Source organism: Athene noctua, chromosome 16 (assembly GCF_965140245.1).
Source record: "Athene noctua chromosome 16, bAthNoc1.hap1.1, whole genome shotgun sequence".
In the NCBI taxonomy this organism is placed as follows: domain Eukaryota; kingdom Metazoa; phylum Chordata; class Aves; order Strigiformes; family Strigidae; genus Athene; species Athene noctua.
Window position 1 is genome coordinate 16,992,099 of NC_134052.1, and position 24,991 is coordinate 17,017,089.

General features: G+C 67.7%; 4 protein-coding genes across 6 annotated transcripts; 2 read left to right on the plus strand and 2 right to left on the minus strand.

Moving 5' to 3' along the window:
- Window positions 1-14,355: 14,355 nt before the first annotated feature.
- Window positions 14,356-18,663, plus strand: DNTTIP1 (deoxynucleotidyltransferase terminal interacting protein 1). 2 transcript variants are annotated; one of them, XM_074920092.1, is made up of 13 exons: window positions 14,356-14,452; window positions 14,527-14,597; window positions 14,761-14,857; window positions 14,976-15,074; window positions 15,557-15,625; window positions 15,928-15,984; window positions 16,235-16,296; window positions 16,752-16,797; window positions 17,246-17,304; window positions 17,489-17,549; window positions 17,918-17,989; window positions 18,264-18,319; window positions 18,486-18,663. In XM_074920092.1, the coding sequence occupies exons 1-13, from the start codon at window positions 14,366-14,368 to the stop codon at window positions 18,622-18,624; spliced, it is 975 nt and encodes a 324-aa protein (XP_074776193.1). In that variant the 5' UTR covers window positions 14,356-14,365; the 3' UTR covers window positions 18,625-18,663. The 2 variants fall into 2 exon arrangements, with proteins under 2 accessions (XP_074776193.1, XP_074776195.1); XM_074920094.1 differs by lacking the exon at window positions 17,918-17,989.
- Window positions 18,664-18,939: 276 nt separating this feature from the next.
- Window positions 18,940-20,265, plus strand: UBE2C (ubiquitin conjugating enzyme E2 C). Of its 2 annotated transcripts, XM_074920178.1 has the most exons (6): window positions 18,940-19,208; window positions 19,305-19,332; window positions 19,448-19,534; window positions 19,672-19,876; window positions 19,956-20,015; window positions 20,100-20,265. In XM_074920178.1, the coding sequence occupies exons 1-6, from the start codon at window positions 19,108-19,110 to the stop codon at window positions 20,156-20,158; spliced, it is 540 nt and encodes a 179-aa protein (XP_074776279.1). In that variant the 5' UTR covers window positions 18,940-19,107; the 3' UTR covers window positions 20,159-20,265. The 2 variants fall into 2 exon arrangements, with proteins under 2 accessions (XP_074776279.1, XP_074776280.1); XM_074920179.1 differs by lacking the exon at window positions 19,448-19,534.
- A 12-nt stretch (window positions 20,266-20,277) lies between these two features.
- LOC141966922 (regulator of G-protein signaling 9-binding protein-like) lies at window positions 20,278-21,773 on the minus strand. The gene is made up of 2 exons (XM_074920180.1): window positions 21,168-21,773; window positions 20,278-21,056 (listed from the first exon to the last, which is right to left on the minus strand). The coding sequence occupies exons 1-2, from the start codon at window positions 21,358-21,360 to the stop codon at window positions 20,611-20,613; spliced, it is 639 nt and encodes a 212-aa protein (XP_074776281.1). The 5' UTR covers window positions 21,361-21,773; the 3' UTR covers window positions 20,278-20,610.
- Window positions 21,774-22,040: 267 nt separating this feature from the next.
- Window positions 22,041-23,882, minus strand: TNNC2 (troponin C2, fast skeletal type). Its single transcript, XM_074920210.1, has 6 exons — window positions 23,794-23,882; window positions 23,015-23,066; window positions 22,756-22,899; window positions 22,561-22,675; window positions 22,348-22,484; window positions 22,041-22,269 (listed from the first exon to the last, which is right to left on the minus strand). Exons 1-6 carry the CDS (start codon window positions 23,803-23,805, stop codon window positions 22,238-22,240), a joined length of 492 nt encoding a protein of 163 aa, XP_074776311.1. The 5' UTR covers window positions 23,806-23,882; the 3' UTR covers window positions 22,041-22,237.
- Between the last annotated feature and the right edge of the window lie 1,109 nt (window positions 23,883-24,991).

The window sequence follows — 24,991 nt, forward strand, 5'->3', positions numbered from 1 at the left end:
CCTGAGAGTGGCCGGGTGATGCAGGTCACCGTGTCCCTGCAGAGAGCCGGGCCGGGGCCGGCAGCGGGTGTGCAGAGGAGTGCCAGGCCGACGGGCAGTGTCCCGGGGGCCAGAGGTGCACCGGCACCGGCTGTGGCCGTGTCTGCATGGACGTCCCCGGAGGTGAGAGCCAGCCGGGCCCCCCAGGGCCGTGCGGGGCCACCCTGGGGTGCCCTGCCATGGGGTGCTCCCCAGCCGGGTGCCCCCAGCCGGGTGCTTGCGTTGCAGGCAGAGGGGGAGTGTGCCCCATCCCCAGGGAGGGGGGGACGTGCCTGGAGCTGTGCAGCTTCGACGAGGAGTGTCCCTGGGGCCACAAGTGCTGCAGCAACGGCTGCAGCCGCGTCTGCGTGTGGGTACCCGGGGTAAGGGGGTGCAGGGCACCAGGGCCAGCACCGGGGCACAGGAGGTGCCAGCCAGACCCGTGTGAAGGACACGGTCCTCAGCAGCTCCCGGCTCGGCGTCGCCACTGGGCCGGTCCCTGCCGCTGCCCCATCGCTCTGCTCCCGGCAGACGGCCGAAGGGACGGGAGCGGGATGAAGCTCTGGCCAGAGCTGGCCACGCTCAGCTTCAGCTGTGGCTGCCAGTCCCTTGGTCCTGCAGCCTCGGGGCTCCCTAAAAGCTCGTCGTTCTTTTCAGACACCGTGTGATGGAAGAGCGGCTCCTCCGCTGCAGGAAGACACCTTCGCAAGGGGACACAGGGTGGTCACAGGCCCCGGCTGGCCTGTCCCCTCCCCACCACCTCCAGCAATAAAGCGCATGCGTGGCCGCCTCCAGCTGCCCCCCAAGTCTCGGCAGCGCTGGGCTGGCCCCCAGGACGGCCCCTCGTGCTCCTGGAGCAGCCCCGGCATCACCCGGGGATCGCCGGGGGAGGGATGGTTCTGCCAGGGCTGGGGCCAGGGGGCTCAGCCCACGTCGGGGCCAGTGCCACGGGGCCAGCGGAGCGGTGCAGCCCCTGAGCCGGGTCTGGGGCAGGCTGCGGGACAGGCACCACCCCAGCATCCGTCGAGGCGGGGGCAGTTCCTCCTCCGTTAGGTCACTTTAGCTCCCAGCCAGGTCACAAGTTGGCAGCTTGAGGGTAGAGCCAGGGCTGGGAGCTGCCGGGGGCCGCTGTGCAGGGCTGCTGAGGGCACCCAGCGCCCGCTCCCAGCAAGGGTGGGTGGCCCAGAGGGACGGGCCCTGCCTGCTCCTGCCCACGCAGGCAGGAAGGACGAGACCCAGACGTGCTCATCCAAGGACCCGTCCTTGTATTGAAGTGTCACAGCCCCAGGGGAGGGCCAGGCTCCCCCGGCCGGGCACCACGGCACAGGAAGGGGCAGCCATGCCACCATGGGCACACGTCCCTGTCCTCGGGCTGGCGAGCATCCCTGGGTGAGCCACAGCCCCCGGCACGGCCACCCCAGGCAGCAGCACTCATCGCTGCCAGCCTCACGGGGAATGGCTCCCTGCAGGGACGGGGACGTGGCCACCAGCAGCAGCTTCCCCGGGCTGGGCCCGTGCAGGGGCAACCGTGCTTCCCGGCTGGCACTATCGGGCACCTGGAACTGAGAGACGGGGGGGTCAGGAGCGGGACCGGGCATCACCAGAGGCAGGAGCAGCCACTGGCCACAGCACGTGGCACATGGCTAGTTACCGATGTGGGAGCAGGCCTGGAAGCACTCGCCCTTGGTCTCAAAGTTGTTCCCGTTGCCGCCGCAGCCGCCGTAGATGAACTCCTCGCACTGCTGGCTGGAGGCGTTGAAGAAGAAGCGGCGGAAAAGCGCCTTGCAGCTCCCGCAGACGGAGGGCAGGTAGCAGAGGTCTGCGTGGTCCGAGGGGGCCGGGCTGAGCCGGGGACGGGACGGGGATGCTGCCGGGCTCGGCGCTCCCGGGGCCCTCGTTGAAGCCTGCACAGCTCTGGTCCCCTCTCACCGCCGAACCCGTCTCTGTGCCCGCCTGCCCCACAGCCCCACGCGCCGGCAGCTCAGGTGGTCCCCCCACCCCGGGGTCCGCGGGACCCGGCAAGAGCTCGAGGCCACCCCGGGGAACCCCCTTCCCGGTTGGCTCGGCTCACCCACCCCTCCTGTCACCCACCCACCGCCGTGGCACCGAGCCCTCACCCAGCACCGGCTCCTGGCACGTGTATCCGCACTTGCTGGGGCAGCACTTGGTGGCACCGGGGCAGCTGGCGTCGCTGGCGCAGCGGGGGCAGGAGGCGTCCCTGTGGCAGGCGCCGCAGCCCTCGTCCAGCGGATCCTCCACCTCCGGGTTGTGGTAGCAGTACCCGGGCTTTGCTGCGGGGCACAGCGGCCAGGACGCTGGGAAGGGCTGCGGAGCGGGGGGCCAAGCAGCCCCCTAGGGCCGGATCCCCATCACCCGCAGCCCCGTGCCCCCCGCGGACACCCGGCACCGCACGGAGCAGCGGGGACCACCCGGGGCATCCCTGTCCCCGGGACGTGCCCCGGGCACACTCACCCGTCCCCAGCTCCTCTCTTCCAGCCGAGTGCGGGGCCGGGCCAGACCGTGCGACGAGCGGGAGCAGGGTGGCGAGGAGGAGGAGGCGGCCGGGTGGCAGCTCCATGGTGCCCTGGGCAGCCGGGTCTGGGCCCTGGGTGCGGCGGGCTGGGATTTAAGGTGCGGCGGCGGGGCGGAGGGAGCACCCGAGCCCGGCTAATTCCTGCCATGCGGGTGACGAGCCGCACCCAGGCAGGGCCCGGCCTCCCCAGTGGCATCCTGGCCGCAGCCCTGGAGCCGGGGGGACCGGTAGGACGGGACGGCTGCCCCGGCACAGCCCTCGCGGAGCCCGGCCGGGCGGCAGCGACATGCCCAGGCTGGGCCGGGGGCACCGCCAGGGCCCGCCCGCAGCCCCTGGGGGACGAGCCGGTGGTGGGGACGGGCAGGGGGAGGTTGGCGCCGGCCTCTCGGCTGCCGGCGAGGGTGGCACGGCCGTGCCAGGGCAGGGGAAGCCGCCGGCTCCGGCACAACCATCAGCCAGGGAAGGGTCTGGGGCACCACAGGCCGCGGCACCGCGCTCCCTGCGCCAGGTCCGAGAGCAGCGCGGGGGACGTGCCCCTGCTCCCCCTTCTGCCACGCTCCCTCCCGGGCGGGGTGACCCCACACAGGGGCCGAGCCCGGGGACCACCTCGCCTGTCGGCCGCGGAGGGCCCGCAGGTCGGGGACGCTCCCAGCCATTCCCACCCCGCAGGCACCCCCGGCCCTTTGCCACCCACCTCACCACCCTCGCCCACCCCCTTCGCCCACTCCCCTCCCCGGGCCTGCCTGCGCAGAGCCGCGCCCCGTCCCCCGGCGATGCCCCTGGGGCCGCCACGGCCCCGATCCAGGTCAGGGTCGCCGCCGGACCCATGGCAGCGCAGGGCTGCGGCGCTGGGCCGCGGGCCGGTCCCGGGCGCCCGCGGGTGGGCGTGGGGTGAAACCTGCCAAAGGGAGGGAGAAACAGATTAAGCTGTTCCCATTCAGCAGGAATAATTGTCTTCCTAATTACTGCTGTAATTACTGTCCCAAGGGGGAAGCGGAGGGCGAGGAAAGCTCCGTGGGGAAAGGCCAGGAAAGTGGGACCCGGGTGGGGTTTGGAGGGAGGTGCCGCGACCCGCCCGTGCCCCACCGCAGCTTTTCCCGCCTCTCCCCGCGCCCAGGACGGCGGCACCGGCAGCATCCCCGGCACCGGCAGCATCCCCGGCACAGGACGCGGCGGAGCCGGAGCAGGCGAGAGCAAACCCCGAGGGACGCGCCGGTGGCAATCGGGGCGCAGGGTCAGGGTGGGCGCTGGGAAGGGAAGGGGCCCCTGCACGGGCACCGCGGCGCTCCCGGGGCTGCGGCTCGGCAGCCGCCCTCGGCACATCTCCCACAGCCTCGAGCTGTCCAGGACGTTCCCGGTGGCACCGAAACTCCCGGGCCCACGCCCCGCAGGAGGGCAGGGCCACGGCGACAAAATCCACCGGGGCTACATTTTTCCCCGCTATCTCTTCCCCGTATCGCAGCCGCCCGGACGATCGCGGTAACGACTGGCAGCGGTCCCCAGAGCAGCCCCCGCCGGCCCTGCGCCAGCCGTGACGCCGTGGCCAAGCCGGGGGGACGCCTCGGTGGGTGCAGGAGCCTGTCCCGGGGGTGCTGAGGTGCGGGGGGGCAGGGGGGCTGCTTCCAGGCACACAACAGAAAACCGCGCCCCAGAGGGGACCCGTGTGGGTGCCCCCGCCCTGCCCTGTCGCCGTGCCCAGCTCACTCTGGGGACGCGCAGCGTGAGTCAGGGGCGCAGCCGTGCCAGGGCAGAGCCGCCGGCCAGACCTCTGCCACGACAGAAACAGCGACCGGGGTGGCCCGGCCAGGGAGCACCCAGGAATGTGGCACCTCCCAGGGCGGGCAGCCAGCGGGGACAGGGACGGGGACAGACGGCGCTGTGCCACCCGGATGATGCTCCTGCCCGGACCAGGGTGCACGGCAGGATTGGCGCTGGGGGAGCCCAGGGGCAGAGCGGGTCCCCCCAGCCACGGCACAGCCCAGCTGGCCCACATGGAGCCCAAAAGCCTGTCGGGACCTCCTGGGGCTGACACAAGCTGGGCACTGTCCCTGCTGCCCACCCAGGGACAGGGACAGCCCCTGCGGGGAGCGGGGATGCCCCAGCACAGCAGATCCAGGGCTCTGGGTCCCCCCCTGCTCCTCTCCCCATGGCTCCGTGTGCTCCTGGGATGGCTCACCCCACCTGCGTGTCACCTCTGTCCCACGCGCAGGGACACACGGGTGGGACGTGGTGCCACCCAGCCAGCCTGGACCGCGACGGGCACACACAGGGACATGCAGCGTGGACTGTTCACACACACACACGTGTCCACGCCCGACGGGATCACACGTGCACACGCACACGCACGGGCAGCTGGAGCCCTCCTGCCTCTCCCAGGCGCTCCCAGAAGGGACCGGGCAGGGAAAGCCCCACCGGCTCCGGGGCCTCCATCCACGGGACCCGCCTGCAGCCCCGGGGACGGGGGGACCGGCTGGCCGGGAGGTGGGGGGCTGAGGGGCCGGTCGGTGGCAGCGTGGGGCTGTGGACCGTGTCCGGTCACAGGATGTCCCTCGGGAGCCAGCGATTGTTCCCGGAGGCAGAACAATGCCTGGAGAGAGCTGCCAGGGCACCACGGGCCGCTCCACAGCGCCCGGCCAGGAGCCACCTCCGCGGCCACAGCAGGGCCAGCCCCAGGCCGGGGTCCCCCGGCCCCTCGCTGCCACCTGGCCTGGACCCGTGCCCAGCAGTGGGAGGCTGTGCCAGCTGCTCTTGCCTTGTGGCACGGCTCGGCACGGCTGTCTCAGGGCTGTGCAGAGCCCAGCGCCCAGCAGCACCTTTGTTCCTCCCTGCACGGCTTGTCCGGCAGCAGCAGCCAGCTGGAGGGAGGGGACGGGGGGGTTCACGCTCGGACGGAGCGTGCTGGGCACTGGGGCACGGACCAGGTCACTGGGAACAACCTCCAGCCCCGGGAGGATTTAAAGCCCTCCCTGTGCCCGGAGAGGCAGCCCCCGCGCTGCCCGCCCCACGCCATGCGGCTGCTGGCGCTGCTCCTGCTCCTGGGCCTCTGCTGCCTCTGGGCCCGGCTGGTGTCCGCAGGTGGGTGCCGGGGGGGCGCAGGGACCCGCTGGGACGGCGCTGCGGGAGGACGTGCGCCCACAGGAACAGGGATGAGCACGGCCGTGGCCGGGGAGCAGCACCCCGCACAGCAGTGCTGCCTCCCCGCACGTCCCTGCGTGTCGCAGAAGTGGCCGCAAACCCCCGGCAGCTCCCCGGGGAGGGGGGCCCGGCCTCTCGGGAGCCCTCGCCCCCAGGGCCCCGCTGCGGGGCTGACGGCTGCTCCCCGGCGCGCTCTGGAGTGAGGGCTGGGGACATGGATGCTCCCGTCTCTCCCCAGGGTTCACCTAACCCCCGCCCGGACCCGCACCGAGGACCCAGCAGCCACCCCACACGGGACAGACGGACAGACAGACGCCCATGGAGGGGTCCATCAGCTGCTGGACAAGCACCCGCCCCCGCCACACTCCCTCCACTCCCTCGCCCTCAGCTCCGTGCTGAGCACAGGGGTCTCTGTGCCCCCCACCTCCCAGTAAACCCAGTCTGTGATGACACTGGCTCTCTCCTGCTCTGTCAGTCTCCTGGTGAAGCCCCCGCTGGCCTCCACGGGATCTCTGCGGGAGGGTTGGGGGCCCGGGGGCCCGCACACGAGCCCTGCCCAAACTCCGCGGGTCCGTCCACCCCTGCTGGAACTGGGCTCGTTCCTATTCCCGGACTCCCGGGAGGGAGCAGGCGCCCGGCAGGACCCCACCGTGCCCCCCGCGGCGGCACAGCCAGCCCCGACCTCGCCCCGGTGCAGCACCGCAGCCCCTGGCACCCTGCCCCAGGTCCCAGCCCCCAGTGTGGCGTGACGCGGGCGAGGCTCCAGGGGGGGCACAAGCTCCCGGCACCTGCTACTGCAAAAGCAGGACCCCAGGGTCTCTGTGCCCACGTGGCTCCTGGCCAAGCCCCGCCACAGCGGCCGCTTGCAGAGGATGCCGCGGGGCCTTGACCATGGAGGAGCTCGGCCCGGGAGCCCCGGGGAGCTGGGGGGGACAGGCCCCACGGGGACATCTCTCCTGGCCCAGGGATGCTCTGCCGGTCCTGAGCGCGTGCCCGGGCAGGGCCGTCCCTGCGGTTCTCCCACGGGGGACGGAGTCACAGTGCCGTGCCAAGGGCCCCGACGAGCCCACGCCGGGCAGGGGCGGGCACGGGAGCTCCCTGTGCCCGGGGCAGGGCTGGGGCAGCCAGGACGGCCTGGTCACGCCAGACACTGACCGGGGACACACCAAGCAGGTGGCTCAATGCGGGGTTTATTAGGAAAGAGAAAGTCCTGCCCAAAACACCGCTGGTGCCCGGGACTGGCCGGGCAGAGGAAGGCGGCGGAGGAGGCCGGGGGCGGCTGCCCCTGCACCCATCCCCGCGGGCTCCCCTCGGCCCACGCGCTCCTCACACACCCCGCGGCACCGCTCACCACACGTCATCGCCGTCACCACCACCACCATCATCACTGTCGTCATCGTCATCATCATCGTCACCATCATCATCGTCATCTCCGTAGTCATCATCATCGTCAGCGTCGTCACTGTCATCGTCATCGTCGTCTCCATCGTCATCATCATCTTCATCGTCATCATCTCCATCATCATCACCATTGTCATCGCCATCACTGTGCTCATTTTTGTCATCATCGTCGTCGTCATCATCATCATCACCATGATCGTCCTCCTCACTGTCACCCTGGTCAGCCTCGGGCTTCTCTCCTGCCTCAGGCTTCCCCCCACTCTCGGGTTTCTCCCCAGTCTCCGGCTTCCCCCCAGTCCCCGGCTTTGTTACAACCTCTGGCTTTTCACTGGTCTCAGTCTTCTCCCCACACGCTGGTTTTTTCCCTGAACTGGGTTTCTCTCCAGTGTCCGGTTTCCCGGTCAGCGTGGGCTTGTTCCCCGCCGCGGGCTCCCCGCCGGTCACCGGCTTCTTCCCCGCCGTGGGTGTCGCAGCTGTCCGGGGCTCAGTCCCGGGCTCCGTCCCGGGCAGGCGCTGCTCCTCACCCACACGCTCCGCACCCGGCTCCCGCTTCCCGCCCGGGGGGACCCTGCCGGGCTGCGGGCAGGGCACCGTGCCAGGCTCTCCCTTCCCCGGCGGAGCGATTCCCGGCTGCCCTGGCTGCGGCCGCCCGGCCGGGGCTGCCCCGGGGAGCCCTGGAAGGGAGGAGAAAGTGTCAGCGTCAGCCCCGGTGTCCTGCCCTGCGCCGCCCTCCCCCCAGCGCCCCGCGCCACCGCAAAGCCCGGGGATCTGCCCCGGCCCAGGGGCTCAGACGCGGCACGTCGCGGGCAGGACACCGCAGCCGGGCTTTGCCGCGGTGCCGCGTGGCCGCCCTCCGCCCTGGGGCTCTTGCCGGGGGGTTTTAGGGCTCTGCCCCGACAGCCGGGGTGACGCAGCCCCCCCGCCACGGCAGTGTCATGGGGGGTGCGTGTGTGACTGCAGCAACTTCTTAGCAAAACAATACAGACACAGCCTGCGCTTCCACCGGGGCAGGAGCGTGTTGCCCAGCGTGTTTGGGGCATCCGTCTACGCACTCCCCCGTAGAGCAGCTGCCAACGACCCCGCGCGACACGAGGCTCCCCGCGGGCAGCACCGGCCGTCCACACCGAGCCGGGACCGGGAACGGCACCAACAGCGGCACCGGCACTGCCGGCTCCCTGCCGAACAGTGGGTGACACCGCGAGGCGTAAAACCAGCCTGTAAGCCGAGACCAACAGAAACCCCCGTTTCTAGAGAAAAGCATTTGGAAAGCGATGACATTTCTGCCGACACGTTTTCATCAGGGTGCAACGGCCCCAGCGCCTTGTTACAGAGCAACAGCAAACCTGGCTCCTGCTGCACCCGAGCCGTTGCTGCCCCGGGGTTTGAGCTGTAGAATAAAGCAGCCGGGCTGGCAGCACGTGCAAGGGCGCTTGGGAAGAGGGGTTCTGTAAAACTGTAAACAAAATCACTCTCAAAATCGCTTCATGGCTCACTCGTAAGAAATGCCATTTTCACTTCGTTGAAATTTGGCCATTTGTCCGAAGAAAAAAAATATGAGCAGGAAAAATATTCTCCTTTGAGAATTCTCCTCCCCGGCGGGGCTGGTGCTTTTGTGGGGTTCACGGGGGGGCAGATGCCCTGAACCTGCCACAAAGCAGCTGCCCCCCGGGTGAGGAAGGTGCTGCGCTCTGGTCCGAGGTGGCACAGGCGGGCAGCAGAGCTCGGCTCTGATGACCCACACACTCCCCTTTTGGCTAGTGATGGCCCGAGCGGGCTCTGAGGGGTGGGTGGGGGTCCCCACTCGCCCCAGGGGGGTCCCAGCCCCGCGGATGGAACCTGCTCTGCCCAGCTGGGAGGGACCATCCCGGTGCCCCCGGGCAGCCCAGTCTGGGTCCAGCCCAGCCCCGTCGCAGCACCCGGGGCTCGGGCCAGACGGATGCTCCCACCGGTCCCCGCCCGGCCGCTAGCCCAGGGGACAAACCCCTCCCGAGCATCCCTACGGCTGCGTGCTGGTACCACCATCACGCCCAAACCGAAGCGAGCTTTGCCAAACTCAGATTATAAAATTGAAGCAAGGGCTAAACCTCACACGGGTTACAGCTCTTCACAAGGATTCAGAGAGACGTTTAAACACACGTCACTGAACGTCGCCATCCGCACTGACTGCGATGGAGATGTCCCTGCTCGGTGCAGGGGGGTTGGTCTGGGCGACCTTCAGAGGTCCCTTCCAACCCAAACCCTTCCCTGATTCTATGAAAACACGGGAAATATTCTTAAACCCTAGAGAGGCCGGGTGTTCCCAGCACGCCCGTACTTGCCTGCGGTGGGTGCTGCCTGCAGCTCTGCCCACAGGGCGAGGAGCCCCAGCAGGAAGATGCCTCTCGCCGTCATGCTGCCGGAGCCAGTGGCCGGGGCTGAGCCGGGCGGCAATTTAAAGTTCCTCCCAGGTAGCCCGGGTCTGGGAATGGGAGGAAGCAGCTCCCAGGTGACTTGGAAGAACCTCCCACGATTTGCTGTAATTTTCTTTTTCTAAAGAGCCGCTCCAGCTCCTTTCTCCACCCACAGCCAAGGCAGGAGCAGGATCCAGAGTCACTGCCCACGGCGGGGGGACAACACGGGGACTAGGAGGAGGGAAGGGGAAACCACGGCTGCACGGAGGCAGATTCTTCCCCGCTGCCCTTGGCAGGAACCCCGACCCTTGCCGAGGGCTGTGACCGACCCTCCACCGCCGCCCAGCAGCACCCAGAGACAAACCATCCCAGCAAGCCCCCATGCCTGCTGCCCACCCACTCCGTCCCTGCCCATCCTGTGGGGCAGGTCCCCACGCCAGGGACCGGGATCCTTCTCACGGCGCCGGCGCCGCCTCTGCATCTCCCACCTCCCGGGCGCGTTCTGGGAGGTGTGTGGAGGAAGGGGCCTCCAGCGCCGTTGCTTTGTCAAAGGGGATTTGCAGCACCACCCGTCTCTTTTCTTCATGCCACTGCTGAGTTCAAACTGGGAGGGAGAGCGCGGTGGGCAGCGCTGACACCCAAAGCCTGATGCGGTTTTAAAGACGAGAGCTCTTGATGGAGATGGGGCATCTCCTGGCAGAGAGCAGCAGCTCAGAAAGATGTTTGGGGAGCTGCAAGCGCTGGGCTCTGCCAATTAACGCTGTTCCCCAGCCCCACGGGCCCCCCTGAATCCCGTTACTGGGGGGCAGCCCCGCGCAGCCCCGGCACGGAGCAGGCAGAGCTCGGTGCAACCCTTCATCCAGCCCAACCACAGACTCCATCAAGGCACCCTCAGAGCAGCTTTCTGGGAGCTCTGGAGTGTAAATTTCAGGGTTTAGTGTCCACACACGTGTGCCCAATTAATTTACACATGAGCATTCCATAACCGCATGCGTGAGCACCGTGAGTTCACGCAGGAGCACGCGGTTATGACGCGCACGAACGCCAAATGGGTTCCCGCAGGAGCGCCCAAAGAGCAGAGCACAGGCACCTGGGGGGCACCCAGTGCCTGTAGGCAGCACCAGCACCCCGCCAGCGCACACGAGCACCCTGCCCGCTCAGGCCTGAGGGCAGTTTTGGGCACAAACCGCCTGGTTTAGGCGGCAACACCTGTGTGGGAGGAGGCCACGGCCTGCCCCAAGCCGCCGCCACTGGGCACATCTGTTACCTCTAATCAGGGAGTAGAAGTTTGTGTTGAATGGCAACAGATTAAATTAATTAAAAGTTCCCTGGAGTCGAGACTATTTTGCCCACAGCCGAGACTCCCCAGCCTAAGGCCAAGGCTGAGCCAGAGCCCCCAGTCCCCGGAGAACCGTAAGCAGAGGCACGGCCTCCCCCGCAGCCGGGGCTGGGGCTCAGGCTGCTCCCCCGCTGCGGGTCCAGCGGAAGGTCTGCCCCAGGAGACCGTGCTCTGGGGAAGTGGAGCTCCCTCAGGGAAAGGCTCGGCATGCCAAGGACGAGAGCTCACCCAAGGTGAGGAGACACAGGAATCTGCCTCCAAACCCCAGGTCCAAACCGCCGGCCTTCAGAGACCCACACTAAGAGTAAATGAACAATGAAACGCACTGCCACATCTACTGCCCTTTCCTCTGCATCTGATTTCAGGGTACAGACTTATTTAATATGTTTGAGATAACAGATTAAGTAGTACCTTCAATTATGTGATTGCTAACCCATTTAAATTAAGTTATTCTCAATTCACACAGGAGTGCTAGTCACGATCTGATTTTGCAATTTTCTCCTTCCCTATTTAATTAGTTCTTCCTGAGTTATACACCTACCAAAGCGCAATCAGTGTTACTGGAGAACTTAAGGACTAGTCTGACCAGGACACGCCAGCAAGAAGGGGTTGCACTTGCTGGATCAAAAGACAAAGTTAAAACCTGCAACTGTGGGGCAAGTGAAATTAATTGGTTTGAGCTCAACACGATTTCTACAGTCCTCAGCAAGCCGTGCCACTCGGCACGAACACCAAAAAGGCCAAGTTCCTGCTCAAGGAGCTTTCCATCAGCGTCACGTCGAAGCGACACAGGGGCAGCGCGAGGGCAGTGACTCAGGAGGGGGAAGGCACACGGCTCCGTGCTGCCAAACCTGTGTGGGAAGAGGGCTCATTGCAAGAAATATGCTTTAAGTACAGGTTTATTCTCCCCCTCATGGCCGTGACTCAATTCGGACGCAATTTCTACGCAAACTGCCCGTGTCTGTCGAAGATCCAGTGCCCCACACCTCGCGGCTCCGTGCCTGAGCCCGACGGCCCGGTGCTTATCGCTGCTGGACGCCCCACGGAGTGACGTGCCCGCAGCGTTGGCTCCCTTCTACGTGCCCGGGCAACTGTCCGCAACGACTGACGGGACTGCAGGGCCCCTCCAGCCCCGGGACCGCCGCGAGCTGCCTCTGCCCCTGCGCTCGCCCGGCGGCTCCTCCTCTCGGGACAACGCCGTCATCTTGATACGCTTCCGTTCCGGCAGACCATAATCTTGGTTAACATTCAGGGAACTAATGAAGGAGAATGTCTGATGAGCACATTTCTCTACTGAAACAAACACCTCGGAGAGATGAATCCTGCCGGTCCTGTTCCGGCTCCACGACCCGGATCCCGCAGAGCAGGATCGTGCCTGCACCCATCGCACGCAGCAGCGCAGCTCTCGGGACCGACTGGGAGCGTTGTGTGTCCCCCAGGAACGTCACTGGGGTCTCTGAATGTTTTTTGGTCTTGTTTCCCCACTCCTCATCAGCCGTTTCCTGACTCTCATTGACCACCTACAGCGCAGCACCAGTCTCTGAGAGGTCAGAGGGTGAATAGAGAAAAACAAACCAAAAAAGCCACACCTGCTGCAGCAGGACGTGGCAGGCATGCGCAGCCCCTCACCAGGATCTTGCAGCCACTGGTGCCGCCGTCGTTTCCAAAGGCAGCAGCCAGAGAGCAGTTTTTCCAAAGATCTGAGTCTCACTTGATTCAACCCAGCACAAGGGCCCCTTGTTGGCTCGCGGGGGCACAGAGCGCAGCCGCCCGCCGTGTCCCGGGCACACGCGCAGCGCTGAGCCCTCTCTCCGCCAGCCCTCGTGGGCTGAACAGAACCACCCCTTCCACCTTGTCCCATGAGTTTCTACAGCCATAGTTATTCCTCCTCTCCTCTGGACAACATCCAATTTTTGTTGCTAACAGCTTGGAGCAACCGTGGCAAGTACACAAAAACCTGAGTGTTGATGATAATGAAGTTCCGGCAGCACCGGCGATGACTCGGCTGCCCCACACCCGCGGGTCAGGTTTGTGCAACAGCCTGAGCTCATCCCGGGCCGATGCAGCCCCGGCCAAAGCAGCAGGAAGGGGAAACGAGGGCAGGAGCCTCCTCCAGCGCGTCAGCCCCTGAGTCACCTGTCCTCTCCTCCTGCTGCCACGGTCTCCCGCGGGTGCAAGCGTGGCCACTGCCACACCGACAGCTACGACGAAGGATCACACTGGTCACCCCGGGCGGACGCAGCCACAGGCAGCAAACACCAAGAACACCACGAGCCCGTCTGCTGGAGCCCTGCCACTCTGCCTGCGCCCCAGATGCTGGGCTGGGGCGTCCAGCGGGGAAGGAGAACTCGCTCCCCCACCGCAGCACAGCAAAGCGCTTCCAGCTCCCACCCGGGGCACGGGAGGGCTGCGGGCTGGACGCGGCAGCTCAAGGGGACATCTGGCCCCTCCCGCACCGGCTGCTCTGGACACGGGCACTGAACGGCCTCACCAGCGCCCGCTCTGGGAAATCCCACTTGCCTTTATCTCACAATCATCTTGGAACTCAACAAGGAAAAGCATTACCAGCAAAACAGCAAGTGGTTCTTAAGGTTAAATTGTCACCCAGCTGACCCAGCAGAAAAGCTTCTTGTCAACAACGACACAGGGTGAGATGGTCTAGAAAACAACAAGTCACTTTGACTATTCTGCACGTTAGACAAGGTGAGGAAATGCTGTTCTGCATGTGTCCTTAGATAAAAAATGAGATTACAGAAAGATGAGAGACTTGCAGGAAAAAGACATCTGCAACAAGTTTATATATTTCAGGTGTAGAAAATGACACAACAAGGAATTCACAGATGGCGGAAGGACAAACCTTCACATTTCTGCAGCTGCAGTCACTCGGGTCTCCTGGGCAGGGTCAACGTGTGACCAGTTCCACCTGAGACGGGGCCTGTTCCTGGGCGGGACAGGGTGGAGGAGCGGGACTTGTTAAGGCTTTGGGACTTACGATTATTTTAGAGCTGACCACCCATCGCTGCGTTCATCCATGAGGTAGCACTTCTTCAGAACTCAGGATTTCTTTCCTGTTGTGTGTGCAGCTCCATGACCTGGCGCCCACCTGTGTGTGAGAGACCAGCAAACCGCGGGGTGACGCTTCGGATAAGCCATGAGGGGACAATGGAGCTGGAGCCCGCGGGAGCCAAACGCGGGCGGTTACACTCACCGCCTGCCTCGCCCTCTCGGGCTATCTGCCGCCCGCCGCCTCCTCCGCCCGCCCCGGCCCCGAGCGCCGCCGCAGAGGGGCCCGGCGGGCGGCTGCAGCCCAGGCCCCGGGTGCGCCCCCAGGCCAGGCCGCGGCCGCCAGCTCGGAAAGCGCCGCCCCATCCCCAGACACGCACCGCGTGTCCCCCGGGACGCCCCGGCCCCGAGCGGCCGTGCCAGGCCCGGTTCCCTCTTCTCCCGGCGCCGTTGCCATGGCAACCGTCACTTCCGGCGCGCGGCCGCGACGTCGCGGCTCGATGACGCAAGCAGGGCCCGGCGCTTCCGGTGGCGCGGGCCGGGGCCATGGGCGCCGCCCGCGATGCGGAGCAGCAGCCGGGGCCGCCGGGCGAGGAGGGCCCGGACGGCGCCGAGGAGCAGCTGGTCAGCACGGTGAGGCGGGGCCGGGCCGGGCCGGGGGGGCGGCGGGCGGCGGTCGGGCCGCGGCTGACGCGTGTGTCCCGCAGAGCCCCTGGAACATCATGATCAAGCACCGGCAGGTGCAGCGGCGCGGCCGGCGCTCCCAGATGACCACCAGGTACCGGGCGGGCCGCGGGGAGCGGGCCGGGGCGGGGGGGGAGGCCGGGCCGGGCCGGGCCTGGCTGGACCGAGCGCCGGACCGGAGCGGGGGATCGGGGTTAGACCAGGCTCGGGGCGTCCCGCGGGTCCCGCCCCTCCCCGCCTGACTCCTCCACCTTCAGCTTCACGGACCCGGCCGTGTCCATGGACCTGCTGCGAGCCGTCCTGCAGCCCAGCATCAACGAGGAGATCCGGGGCGTCTTCAACAAGTACATGAAGGTGAGAGCCGCGGGGCCGCGCTGCCCCCTCCCTCGCGCCTGACCCGTCGGGCGCTGGGCCCGTTCACCTGCCCCCACCCCGCTCGGGCGCTGACCCTCTCCTGCCGCCTCCTCTCCAGTTTTTCCAGAAGGCAGCGATCAACGTGCGCGATAACGTCGGGGAGGAGGTGGACCCGGAGCAGCTCATCCAGGAGACGTGTCGGAGCTGTCTGGAGCAGGTGGGTGCTAGCAAGGGGCTGCCCTCCCCCGGCTGGGCAGAGCAGCCTGGCTGGGACGCGTCTCTCTTTGTGGCTTTGCCGTTAGCCGGGGGCACATCCCCAGCCCTCGTGTGGTTGCTGTGCTTGGCTTTATCCTCCCTGGGAGGAGGGGAGCACTCCGGGCCGGGTGGCTCGTGCTGCTGCTTTTTGCTGCCGCTGTCCCACGGCTGGAGCTTCTGCAGAGACGCACCCATCAGAGAGTCCTGGCTGGGTGTGGGATTTTTTTCTTTCACCTCTTGCTTCTGTCCCAGTTGCCAAGATTTTGTCACGCTCAGATTGCGTTTTTGCGTCCCGCCGTCTGTGAAAGCACTGCATGGCCCGCTCCCAGAGCAGAGCTGCTATGGGGCTTTCGGGCTGATACACGAAAGTCGGGGTGGCTGGCAGGTCCCTCTGTCCCTCTCTGGACCCAGTATTGGGTAAGCCCTTCCTTTCTCTCCCTGCAGGCCAAGCTGCTGTTCTCCGATGGCAAAAAGGTTGTTCCCAGGTTGCCCCATGAGCAGGCAGTACCAAAGGTAAAGGTTGTTATTGTTCCCAGAGACTTGGATGACTTGTAAGAGCTGGGGGAAGGAGGAGGAGGGTTGGAATCGCTTTGTTCTCTGCCTCTTCTCGTCTGTCAGCACACTGGTGAGGAGGCAGAGCTGGGGGTGCTGAGCTAGGAGGGACTGGTACCTACAGGGCAAGGAAAATCCCAGGCGCAGTCGCTGCTCGTTGCAGTTCGGTTTCTTGCCCGTATGGGTTGGGGTCGGTGTTTCCCCCCGTGCTTGTGCTCTGGCAGCCCAGGGCCCAGCTCATCCCGCTGCCGTTCCTCTTCCAGCGTGCCCGACAGATGGAGGAGGAGCTGAACCGTCGAGGGAGCCCCATTCCCAAAAAGGTGAGAGGAGTTTCCACACGAGGGATTTTATGTTCTGGAAAGCCTTTTCCTTGTTTCTGGCTGTTGCCACTGTATGAGCAAGTTCACGGGCCGCTTTTGGGATGCCCCGGAGGTGCTCGCTCTCGTGCCTGCCAGCATTTCTGCTTGTGACAAAGAAGAGCAGTTTCCCTGGGAGGGGGAGGTGACCGAGAGGGTTCTCTCAGCCTGCACAGCTGAGTCACTGGAGGATTTCTTTCTCGCCCCCATGCAGAGAAAGGGGCGGCCTCCAGGACAGAGCCTGTCGAACGATCGCGGGGTCTCGGGCATGACTGCGTGAGTATGGGTCCTGAGCTGGAGCCCCTGTTTTGGGAGGGTGGTGGGGAAACGGGGCTGCCTGACGGGGGGAGTACAAAAACCCTGCGGCTCCCTTCCCCTCCTGCACAACGGAGAGGTGCAGGGGGGTGCCCGGGGCAGGCAGGAGGGGTTTAGGTTGAGCCGTTCCCCCCAGGAGGCAAAGACCCCCAAGGATTCAGTTTTAAACAGGCCTGAAGGGGTGAAAAGGTCCAGGTGGACCATCGAGAATGAGCAGGGTGAGGCACGGGTGGTGGGGTCTTGGCATCCGGGGAGAGGGGGACGTGCAGCAGAGGTGAGGGTCCGCAGGGGCGTGGAGGGGGTGAAAGAAGGCGGATCTGGAAGGGCTGGGGCTCGATCCCTGCTGCTGGCGCTGTGGTGGTGACTGCTCTAGTCCCGCAGCGACTCGTTCTTCACGGCATTTTCCTTCCCCACAGGTGGAAGCTCAAAGTTTCTGAGCCCATGAGAAGGGATGGACCAAAGGTATTGGCTGGCCGACGCTGCTGGGCTCACCCTCTCCTCCCCTTTCCTTCCGCTGCGGGAGCGGAGGACAGCGCCGAGCTGTGCTCTGCCCCGATGGGCCCCGGCAGTGCAGCAGAGGAGCAAGAAGAGGAGCGAAGTGCCTGGAGGCCTTTGCTTGTCTCCCCCGGGCACCGTAGCCTGTAGCTCTGCAGCGTGGTGCCGCTGTTAGGAGACCTGGGGAGAGACATAGTAGCCAGGAGGATCCCACAAGTGTTTCCCGTGAGGGAAACTGCTTAGATCAGCCCAGAGGGAACGTTAACTTCCCTCCTCCGTGAAAGGCCTGTGGCCAGCGCCCTCCCTCCCCGGCCGGGGCGGTTCTGAGGTTCCCTGTCAGAGAGCCGAGGCTCGTGGCGCACGGGCCGGCCCCAGCTTCGTTTCTAATGTTGCCCCTTTTCCAATTGCTCTGTAGTGGGATCCATCCCGACTGACTGAAACCACAACCTTTGTGCTGGGATCTCGAGCAAACAAGTAAGGAATGGCCCTGTCGATGGAGGGTGATGTCTCCAAGGCAGGAGCCCGTAAGACTCCTCCCGTCACTTCGCTTCTCTGCCTCGAAAGCAGTAGGAAGGGCTCAGGGAGGAGAGGAGGTGTCCCCGTACCACCGCGGCCGCCCCCCGCACGGGTGTAACAGCCCCTCCTGTTCCTCTTCCAGAGCTCTCGGGATGGGAGGAACAAGAGGCCGACTCTACATCAAGCATCCCCACCTCTTTAAGGTCAGATGCCGTGGCAGGACGCTTCCTCCTTCAGGGTTTGCTCAGAAACGGTTTCCCACGGGAATCGGGAGCGTGTCCTTCGGCCGCTCCTCCCCCTCGCCCGTCGTTGTTCCCTTGGAGCTCGTGCACGCGCCGCCCGGCCTAGCACCCCGGCACGTCAGTTAAGGGCTTAGCGCGGCCTCCGGGGCCCTGCCCGGAGCCAGGGCTGGAGGTCGGGGGAGCAGCAGGCAGAGCTGAGCCCGGCCCCGGCGGGCAGCGCCGCGGGGGGGACGCGCTGGAGGCAGCCCGGAGCGGGGCGCGGCGTCCCGGCGGGCAGAGCGGGCGGTCTCCCGCCTGCGTTCAGCTCGGTCCTTGCTGCTTTATTGCAGTACGCAGCCGACCCGCAGGATAAGCACTGGCTGGCAGAGCAGCAGCACATGAGGGCCACAGGGGGCAAGATGGTGAGTACGCCCGGGCTGGCGGCTCCCGCGGCCGGCGGGGACCCCGCAGAGCCCCCCCGCAGGGCTAGGACGGGCGGAGGAGCGGCGAGGCAGGGCGCGGGCCAGCGGCCTGCTGGCGGGAGAGGCGGCTGTGGCAGGAGGTTAGGCCCAGGAGGTGCCGCCGGGGTCCGTCCGCTGACCCCTGGGGGCGCGGGGCAGGAGTCCCGCGGGGAGCCGCGGCCGGACGGGGGGCGCGGCGCTGCCCTGAGGGGTGTCCCCCCGCCTTGTGCCGCAGGCCTACCTCCTCATCGAAGAGGACATTCGGGACTTGGCTGCCAGCGACGATTACAGGTGGGGACCGGAGCCCCGGGGCCGGGGCCGCGGTGGGCGGCGGGACTCGGTGCGGGTTGGGGGCCCGCGGTGGGTGCTGGCGCCCGTGGGCACTGCGGGGGGTGGGGGTCCGCGGGCGGTGCCGGGGGGTCCCTCCGCCTCACCCCCCTCCCCCCCCCCCCCCCAGGGACTCCGTGGACCTGCGGCTGGAGGAGCTGAAGCCCTTCGTCCCGCCCGCCTGGATGACGGAGAAGATGCAGAAGCACATGGAGACGCTCCGCCGCGGGGGGGATGTCCCGCCCCCCGAGGGCCCCCCCGAACCCTGAGCCCCCCTTGAGCCCCCAATAAAGTCGCTTCGCACCCGCCTCCGCCGCCTCCTGGGGGGTCTCTGGCCCTTTAAGGGCCCGCCGGACTCGTGGCTCCGCCCCGCGCCGCAGCGGCCAATGGCGGCGTTTCCCCGGCGGCCAATCGGCGGCCGCCGGCCGTTACGACGGCAGCGGCATCCGCGGCCAGTTGCGATTGGCCGGCTCGAACGAGGCTGCGCGCTGATTGGCAGAGGCGCCGCTCGTTGGAGACATTCAAACGGGGCGCGGGGCGGGGCGGAGCCGCCGCACCGGGAGACACCGAGAGGCTCCGGCCGCGCCGCTCCGCTCCAGCCGGGGCCGCGTCCTGCAGCGGGAGGGGAGGCGGGAGGCAGCGGAGCCCGGAGCGGCGTCGCCAGGGAGCGGGAGCCGCGTCCAGCGCCCGTGAACCGCCGGGGCAGCGGCGGCCGCAGCCCGGAGCGTCGCCCCGCGCCGCCGGGAGCCGCCATGGCCTCGCAGAACGCCGACCCCGCCGCCCTGTCCAGCGCAGCCGCTCGCAAAGCGGCCGAGGCGGGGGCCACAGCGGCCCGCGGCTCGGTGGGGAAGAGGTGAGCCGGGGGCGGGGGCGGGCGTCCGGGCGAGGTGAGCCGGGACCGGACCGAGCCGGGACCGGACCGAGCCCGTAACGTGTGCTTCCCCCGCAGGCTGCAGCAGGAGCTGATGGCGCTCATGGTGAGTGGGGTCCCCAGGGCCGAGCCGCGGGACGGGACGGGATGGGATGGGATGGGGGCGGGATCCCGGGGCCGAGCCGGGGGTCCCGGCCCGCTGTGACGCGCTGCCCCCGCAGATGTCCGGTGACAAAGGCATCTCCGCCTTCCCCGAGTCCGACAACCTCTTCAAGTGGATCGGGACCATCGACGGCGCCGCCGGCACGGTGAGCGGCCGGGACCCCGGCCCCCCCCTGCTCCCCCCGGGCTGAGGGTGCTCTCGGCCCTCCCCCACCCCTGGCTGGGGCTCCCCGGGGCCGTGCCGCCCCCCCGGCTGCGCCCCCCCGCTGACCCCTGTCCCCAGGCCTACGAGGAGCTGCGGTACAAGCTGTCGCTGGAGTTCCCCAGCGGGTACCCCTACACCGCACCCACCGTGCGCTTCCTGACGCCCTGCTACCACCCCAACGTCGACACCCAGGGCAACATCTGCCTCGACATCCTCAAGGACAAGTGGTCGGCGCTCTACGACGTCCGCACCATCCTGCTCTCCATCCAGAGCCTGCTGGCAGGTGGGTCCCACAGCCACGCCGCGGCGGGGGGGGCTGGAGGGCCTGGGTCACCCCCCGCTCACCACGTCCCTGTCCCTAGAGCCGAACATCGAGAGCCCCCTGAACACACACGCTGCCGAGCTCTGGAAGAATCAAACCGGTGAGTGCCCACCCTCTCTCCATGGGGGGCAGCCCCCAGCCCCGGGGCTGCCCCAGGACCCCCATGCCCCCCCTCTCTCTGCAGCCTACAAGAAGTATGTGCGGGAGACGTTCGCCAAGCAGGCCAAGAGCCAGGAAACCTGACCCGCGCCGCCGCCTCCCCCCGTCGCACTTGGGTCTCTGCCCGCTCCCTGCCCGGCCGCTCCCCCCGGCGTTCTGTATCATAGGCTGCTTTTAAATTAATTTTGCAGTTTGAGCCACGGTTAATGTATAAATAAATGCATGTTTATAACTTTTTTATTCTGGGGGTTTTGTTGCAGCCTGGCACCCCGCGAGTGCCCGGAGGCACCTTCTCTCAGTCAGCCCAGCCACGGGGTCCCGCTGCTTCTCCTGTGAGGGGGGGGGAAGGAGTGTGGGGTGACACTGGCTTTATTAACGCTTGGGGTGCCTGGAGCTTGTCCCCTTCCCTCCACAGGGTGGGGGCAGCCCCAGCGTCACCTGCCCAGGCCGGGGTGAGCAGGGCTCTGTCCCCTGCTCCGTGATGCCTGAGCAGGCACGGGGGGTGCCAGCACTGCCCCCTCCTCACCTCCCCCCCATCAGAGGACACTGCAGCAGTGCCCAGAGTGAGACCCCCCCCGAGCCGCCCCAGCTGCGGGGGCTGCAGTGCTGCCTGTCCCCGCCGGCTGCGTGGCCTCCACGGTCCAGAGCGGGATGTTGGCTCCGCTCTCCATCTCGGCCAGCGTGGCCCTCACCTGCTCGATCTCCTCCTCCAGGCACGGGGTGGCCGGGGGCTGCGTGGGGCCCCCCCCTCGCCGGCTCCCTTTGCGGCTGGGCGGCCCCCAGCCCCCCAGCCCGGTGCGCAGCGGGGCCGTGCCGCCCCCCTGCGCGGAGAAGAGCTGGCAGAGGTGGTGGGCTCGGCGCAGGTCCTGCAGGAAGAGCTCCAGGGCGGAGAGGAAAAGCACCCACAGCCGCTCCAGCTCCCGCCGCTCCTCGGGGCTCGCCGGCCCCTGCCGCAGCCCCCCCAGCAGCGCCTGCCGCAGCCCTGCGAGATGGGGGACGCTGAGCCGGGGTGGCCCTGAACCCCTCCACCAGCCCCGCTGTGGGTGCAGGGGGGCACCGTGGCTGCTGCCTGGCACAGCAGCCCCCTCCTTACCGGTGCTGAGCTCGCACGCCTCCGCGCTCCTCCTGCACCGCTCCTCCCGCAGCCGGGGGCCGTCGGCGCTGCCCCCGAGCTGCAGCACCAGCTGCCGGTGCCCGGCCATGGCCTTGCAGAGGGCGGCCTGTGCCATCGCACACGTCCCTGCTGCCCCCCGTGCGCGGCACATGTCCCCTCTCCCCGGTGCCATCGCTCCCTGGGAGGATGGGGCAGGATTAGGCCCCTCTGCAGGGGCTCCTGGCTCTCCCGGGGGGCTCAGCTCCCCTCTGTCACAGGGATGCAACAGGCTCCGAGCCCTGGTCCTGTGTCTCTGGCTGCGTGATGCCCCCTTGCCCGGCTACAGTGCTCCTCCCCGCTGGAGAGGCTGCGGGTCCCCGGGGAGCAGTGACACAGGGGGTGGCACAGGCTGTCCAGGCACAGAGGCTCCAGCGTCGCCTTGGCCCCTCAGGGAGGGGGCTGCTGCCCCCCCCACCTTATAGCCAGGTCCTCTCTGCTCTTGTGGGTGGGATATGGGGGTCCTGGCGTGGGGCGGGCGGTGGTGGCTCTCCTCATTCCCGTGGTCCCACAGCCCTGCCCTGGAAGGGGCAGGAGCAGCGTCCAGGGCCCCCGGAGCTTCGCTGCCTGCTGCGTCCCCTCGGGGCTGCGTGAACTGGCGGCTCCGTATGGAAAATCTGAGCTCAGCGCTGGCGCCCACCCAGCGGCCCGTGGGAATGGCGGCCCCGCGCTGCCCCGGCACCCCCCCGGCACGGCCTCGCGGGCTGAGCCCCACCGCCACGACGCACCCAGGCAGACACAACCCCCCTGGGGCGCAGGGCGCTCGGTGCTGCAGCCCCCTCCCCGCGCACACCCGTGAAGTTCCACAGCGGCAGCTCAAGCCTTTCCCCTTTTATTGAGGCTCAGACCCAAACTGCACGCGACAGACTGGAGGAAAGGCTCGGCCGCCGGCAGCGGGGGGAGACCGGAGCCCTGGCGGGCGGCCGGGGGCCGGGCGCTGCGGAGCTGCTGCTCCCCGGGCGGTGGTGGAGCAGGGCTGGGCGCAGCAGACGGCCCGAGGAATGTCTGGTCCCTTACTGCACACCCTCCATCATCTTCAGGAACTCTGCAAGAGAGCGGCACCCTCAGCCCGCGGCTCTGCCTGGGGCGTGCAGCACGGTGCTCGGCCGGGGCCGTTGCTCACCGTCAAAGTCAATGCGGCCATCGTTGTTCTTGTCCGAGTCCTTCATCAGGTCCTCTATGTCCTCCTCGGTGACGTGCTCCCCGGTGGCCCTCAGGATCTCGCCCAGCTCCTCAATGTCGATGAACCCGTCCGCGTTCCTGCAGGAGGGTGAGGGTGGGATGTGGCCCCGCTCGCCCCCGCAGGCAGGATGGGCAGGCGTCGCCCCCCACTCACCGGTCGAAGATACGGAAGCAGTTGGCCAACTCTTCCTCAGACTTGCCCTTGGCGTCCTCTTTCATCTGGCGCACCATCATCACCAGGAACTCCTCGAAGTCGATGGTGCCACTGCCTGCGGGGAGGAAGCCGAGCACGGATCAGGCTGCCCACCCGGTGCCCCACACCCGCTGCCCGGCACCGAAGGCTGCTCACCATCCTCATCCACCTCCTCTATGATGGCGTCCAGCTCCTCCTTGGTGGGGTTCTGGCCCAGCATCCTCATCACCGTCCCCAGCTCCTTGGTGCTGATGTCCCCGCCGCCATCCGCATCGAACATGTCGAAGGCGGCCTTGAACTCTGCGGGGAAGGGGGTCAGGGCCGGGCAGCAGGCGGGACGGGGCCACGGCAGCGGGTCAGAGCTTGGTCCCGTGCCTTGGCCAGCCCCGGCCCCTCTCCCCGCCACTGCGCTCACCCGCGATCATCTCCTCGCTGAGGAAGGCGCGGGCCTCGGCCTGCTGGTCTGTCTGCAAGGGAAGGCAACGGGGTCACTGCGGTTGCGCCGGGGAGCCCCTCGCACGGGGTGGCCCCACGGCACAGTGCTGCGGGGAGAGCCCCTGCCCAGCCGGAGGACGATGCTGAGCCGGGGCGAGCTGCGACCCCCCAGCCATCCCCGCGGCTCCGGTGCCGCCTGGTGCTTGCGAGGGTCATGGGGAGCCGCCTGCCCAGGGCCCCTCACCAGCCGGGGGGGTCTCCATGGTGCGGGGGCCGCTGTCCCTGTGTGCAGCCTTGGCATCCCAGGCACGCCGCGCTATTTTTGGGATCTCCTCAGCTCCCCTTACAGGGCTCAGCGGGGCCGCGGGCACCTGTCGGCCCCGATCGGGTTTCTCCTGGAGGCGCGTGCCGGCGGCAGAGCCGGAGGCGACTCCGTGTCGCATGACCCAGCGCTCGGCTTTCAGCCACCCGCTGCCACCGCCACCTCCACGCAGCCCCGAGCTCGGCCAGGGCTGAGCCAGCGGCCACGGGTGCCTGCGCCCCTCGGGGAGCCGCACGGTGCCCCCCGGCACGTCCCCCAGGGACCCTGCACCGCCCCGACACCTCCCTGCCCTCGCCCGCCAGTCAGCCCGGCCCCGGGGACCATCTCCCCGCCACCATCCCCGGAGGCACCTCGGCAGCCCCGATCCCCCGGACACGCGCGGTGCCTGGTGCCTCCTGCCCTGCCAGGTCTCGCCCCGGCACCATGGGGGCTCTTACCATTGAAGGCATTTTTCTGCTTCCCTCCCCCAGGGAGTCAGTGCCTCCTGCAGCAGAAACCCCCAGAAGCTCCTTGGTGCCCCTGGCACCCCAATTTGTAGCATCCGCACCGCATGGCGCACCCCCAGCCGCTGACCCCCCCAGCCCCGGCAGCCTATCAGCTCCCCGGTGGTGAGCCGGCCCCGCTCATTGGCAACGGGAGCATTTTACCTAATTTAGCCAAAGCGTTATTGGCCAAGAGCTGGGGATTAAACGTGGGTCTGAGGCCGGGATAGAAATTCAAGCCCTCTGGGGAGGGACACCGGAGCCTTGGCCGGACGGCAGCTCAGCCCCTGCCCCACAGCACCCCCCACCCAGGGTGGCTCATCAAGGAAGGGGTTAAAAATAGCCCCAGAGCCACCAGCATCACCCAGAGAAGGGGGCCAGGACCCTCGCCCACTCCCTGCTGAACCCACAGAGTCCCAGCACGGGGCAAGGCTCCCCTCGACATGGCGTGTCCCCCCCTCACCCCTGCAAGACCCAGGGGGTCCAGCCTCACCCTGTCACTTCCAGCCCCCTCCCTTCTCCCCATTTTCTGCTCGGCTGGGCCAGGGCAGAGCCGTGTTGCAGCCCCAGATGAGGAAGGGGTCCCCGGCAGGGCCTGGGGTCCGAAGACCCTGAGGGGGAGCAGAGCATGAACCCGCTCCTGGGACGGGGTCCCCAGTGCCATTGGCTCCGGGTGTGGAAAACCCGCCGTGCCGTGCTGCCAGAGGGTGGGACACGTGCCCGGGCGCCTCCTTGAAGGCTCTGCCCTGGCACACCACAGCCTGTGCCAGGCACCTTTGCCAGGGCCTGGCCAGGGCTAGCGGCTTTGGGGATGCACTGGCCAAGTGGTCCATGCCCCGGCGGTGTCCGAGGGGGGAGCTCGGGGCTGCAGCGGGCTCAGGCTGGCAGCACCCTGTCCCGCAAGGTCCCAGCGCCAGGGACATCCAGGAGGTTCCCTGGCTCATGGTTTTGCCGGGCCCCCCGGTCCCTGGGTGGGAGCTGGGGACGGCACCAGCTCAGCCCACCCCGTGCACCCCAGTCTGCCCAGCAGCCGGTCACGGGGGGGCTGGGGGGGCTCTGGGGCACCCTGGGCACCGGGTACAGAAGCCCCCCTAGATCCACCCGTGCCCAGGGGAGCACCGGGGTCCCCATCCGAGCCCGGGCAGGGTGCAGG

Coding starts and splice junctions, on each gene's coding strand:
- UBE2C (XM_074920178.1), top strand. CDS start 19,108: ATGGCCTCGCAGAACGCCGACCCCGCCGCCCTGTCCAGCGCAGCCGCT. Junction 19,209..19,304: donor CGCGGCTCGGTGGGGAAGAG/GTGAGCCGGGGG, acceptor CTTCCCCCGCAG/GCTGCAGCAGGAGCTGATGG. Junction 19,535..19,671: donor TCGACGGCGCCGCCGGCACG/GTGAGCGGCCGG, acceptor CCCTGTCCCCAG/GCCTACGAGGAGCTGCGGTA.
- DNTTIP1 (XM_074920092.1), top strand. CDS start 14,366: ATGGGCGCCGCCCGCGATGCGGAGCAGCAGCCGGGGCCGCCGGGCGAG. Junction 16,798..17,245: donor TGAGAAGGGATGGACCAAAG/GTATTGGCTGGC, acceptor ATTGCTCTGTAG/TGGGATCCATCCCGACTGAC. Junction 18,320..18,485: donor GCTGCCAGCGACGATTACAG/GTGGGGACCGGA, acceptor CCCCCCCCCCAG/GGACTCCGTGGACCTGCGGC.
- LOC141966922 (XM_074920180.1), bottom strand. CDS start 21,360: ATGGCACCGGGGAGAGGGGACATGTGCCGCGCACGGGGGGCAGCAGGG. Junction 21,057..21,167: donor GGCGTGCGAGCTCAGCACCG/GTAAGGAGGGGG, acceptor CCCATCTCGCAG/GGCTGCGGCAGGCGCTGCTG.
- TNNC2 (XM_074920210.1), bottom strand. Junction 22,676..22,755: donor AGAGGAGGTGGATGAGGATG/GTGAGCAGCCTT, acceptor TCCTCCCCGCAG/GCAGTGGCACCATCGACTTC. Junction 22,270..22,347: donor TGGCCGCATTGACTTTGACG/GTGAGCAACGGC, acceptor GCTCTCTTGCAG/AGTTCCTGAAGATGATGGAG.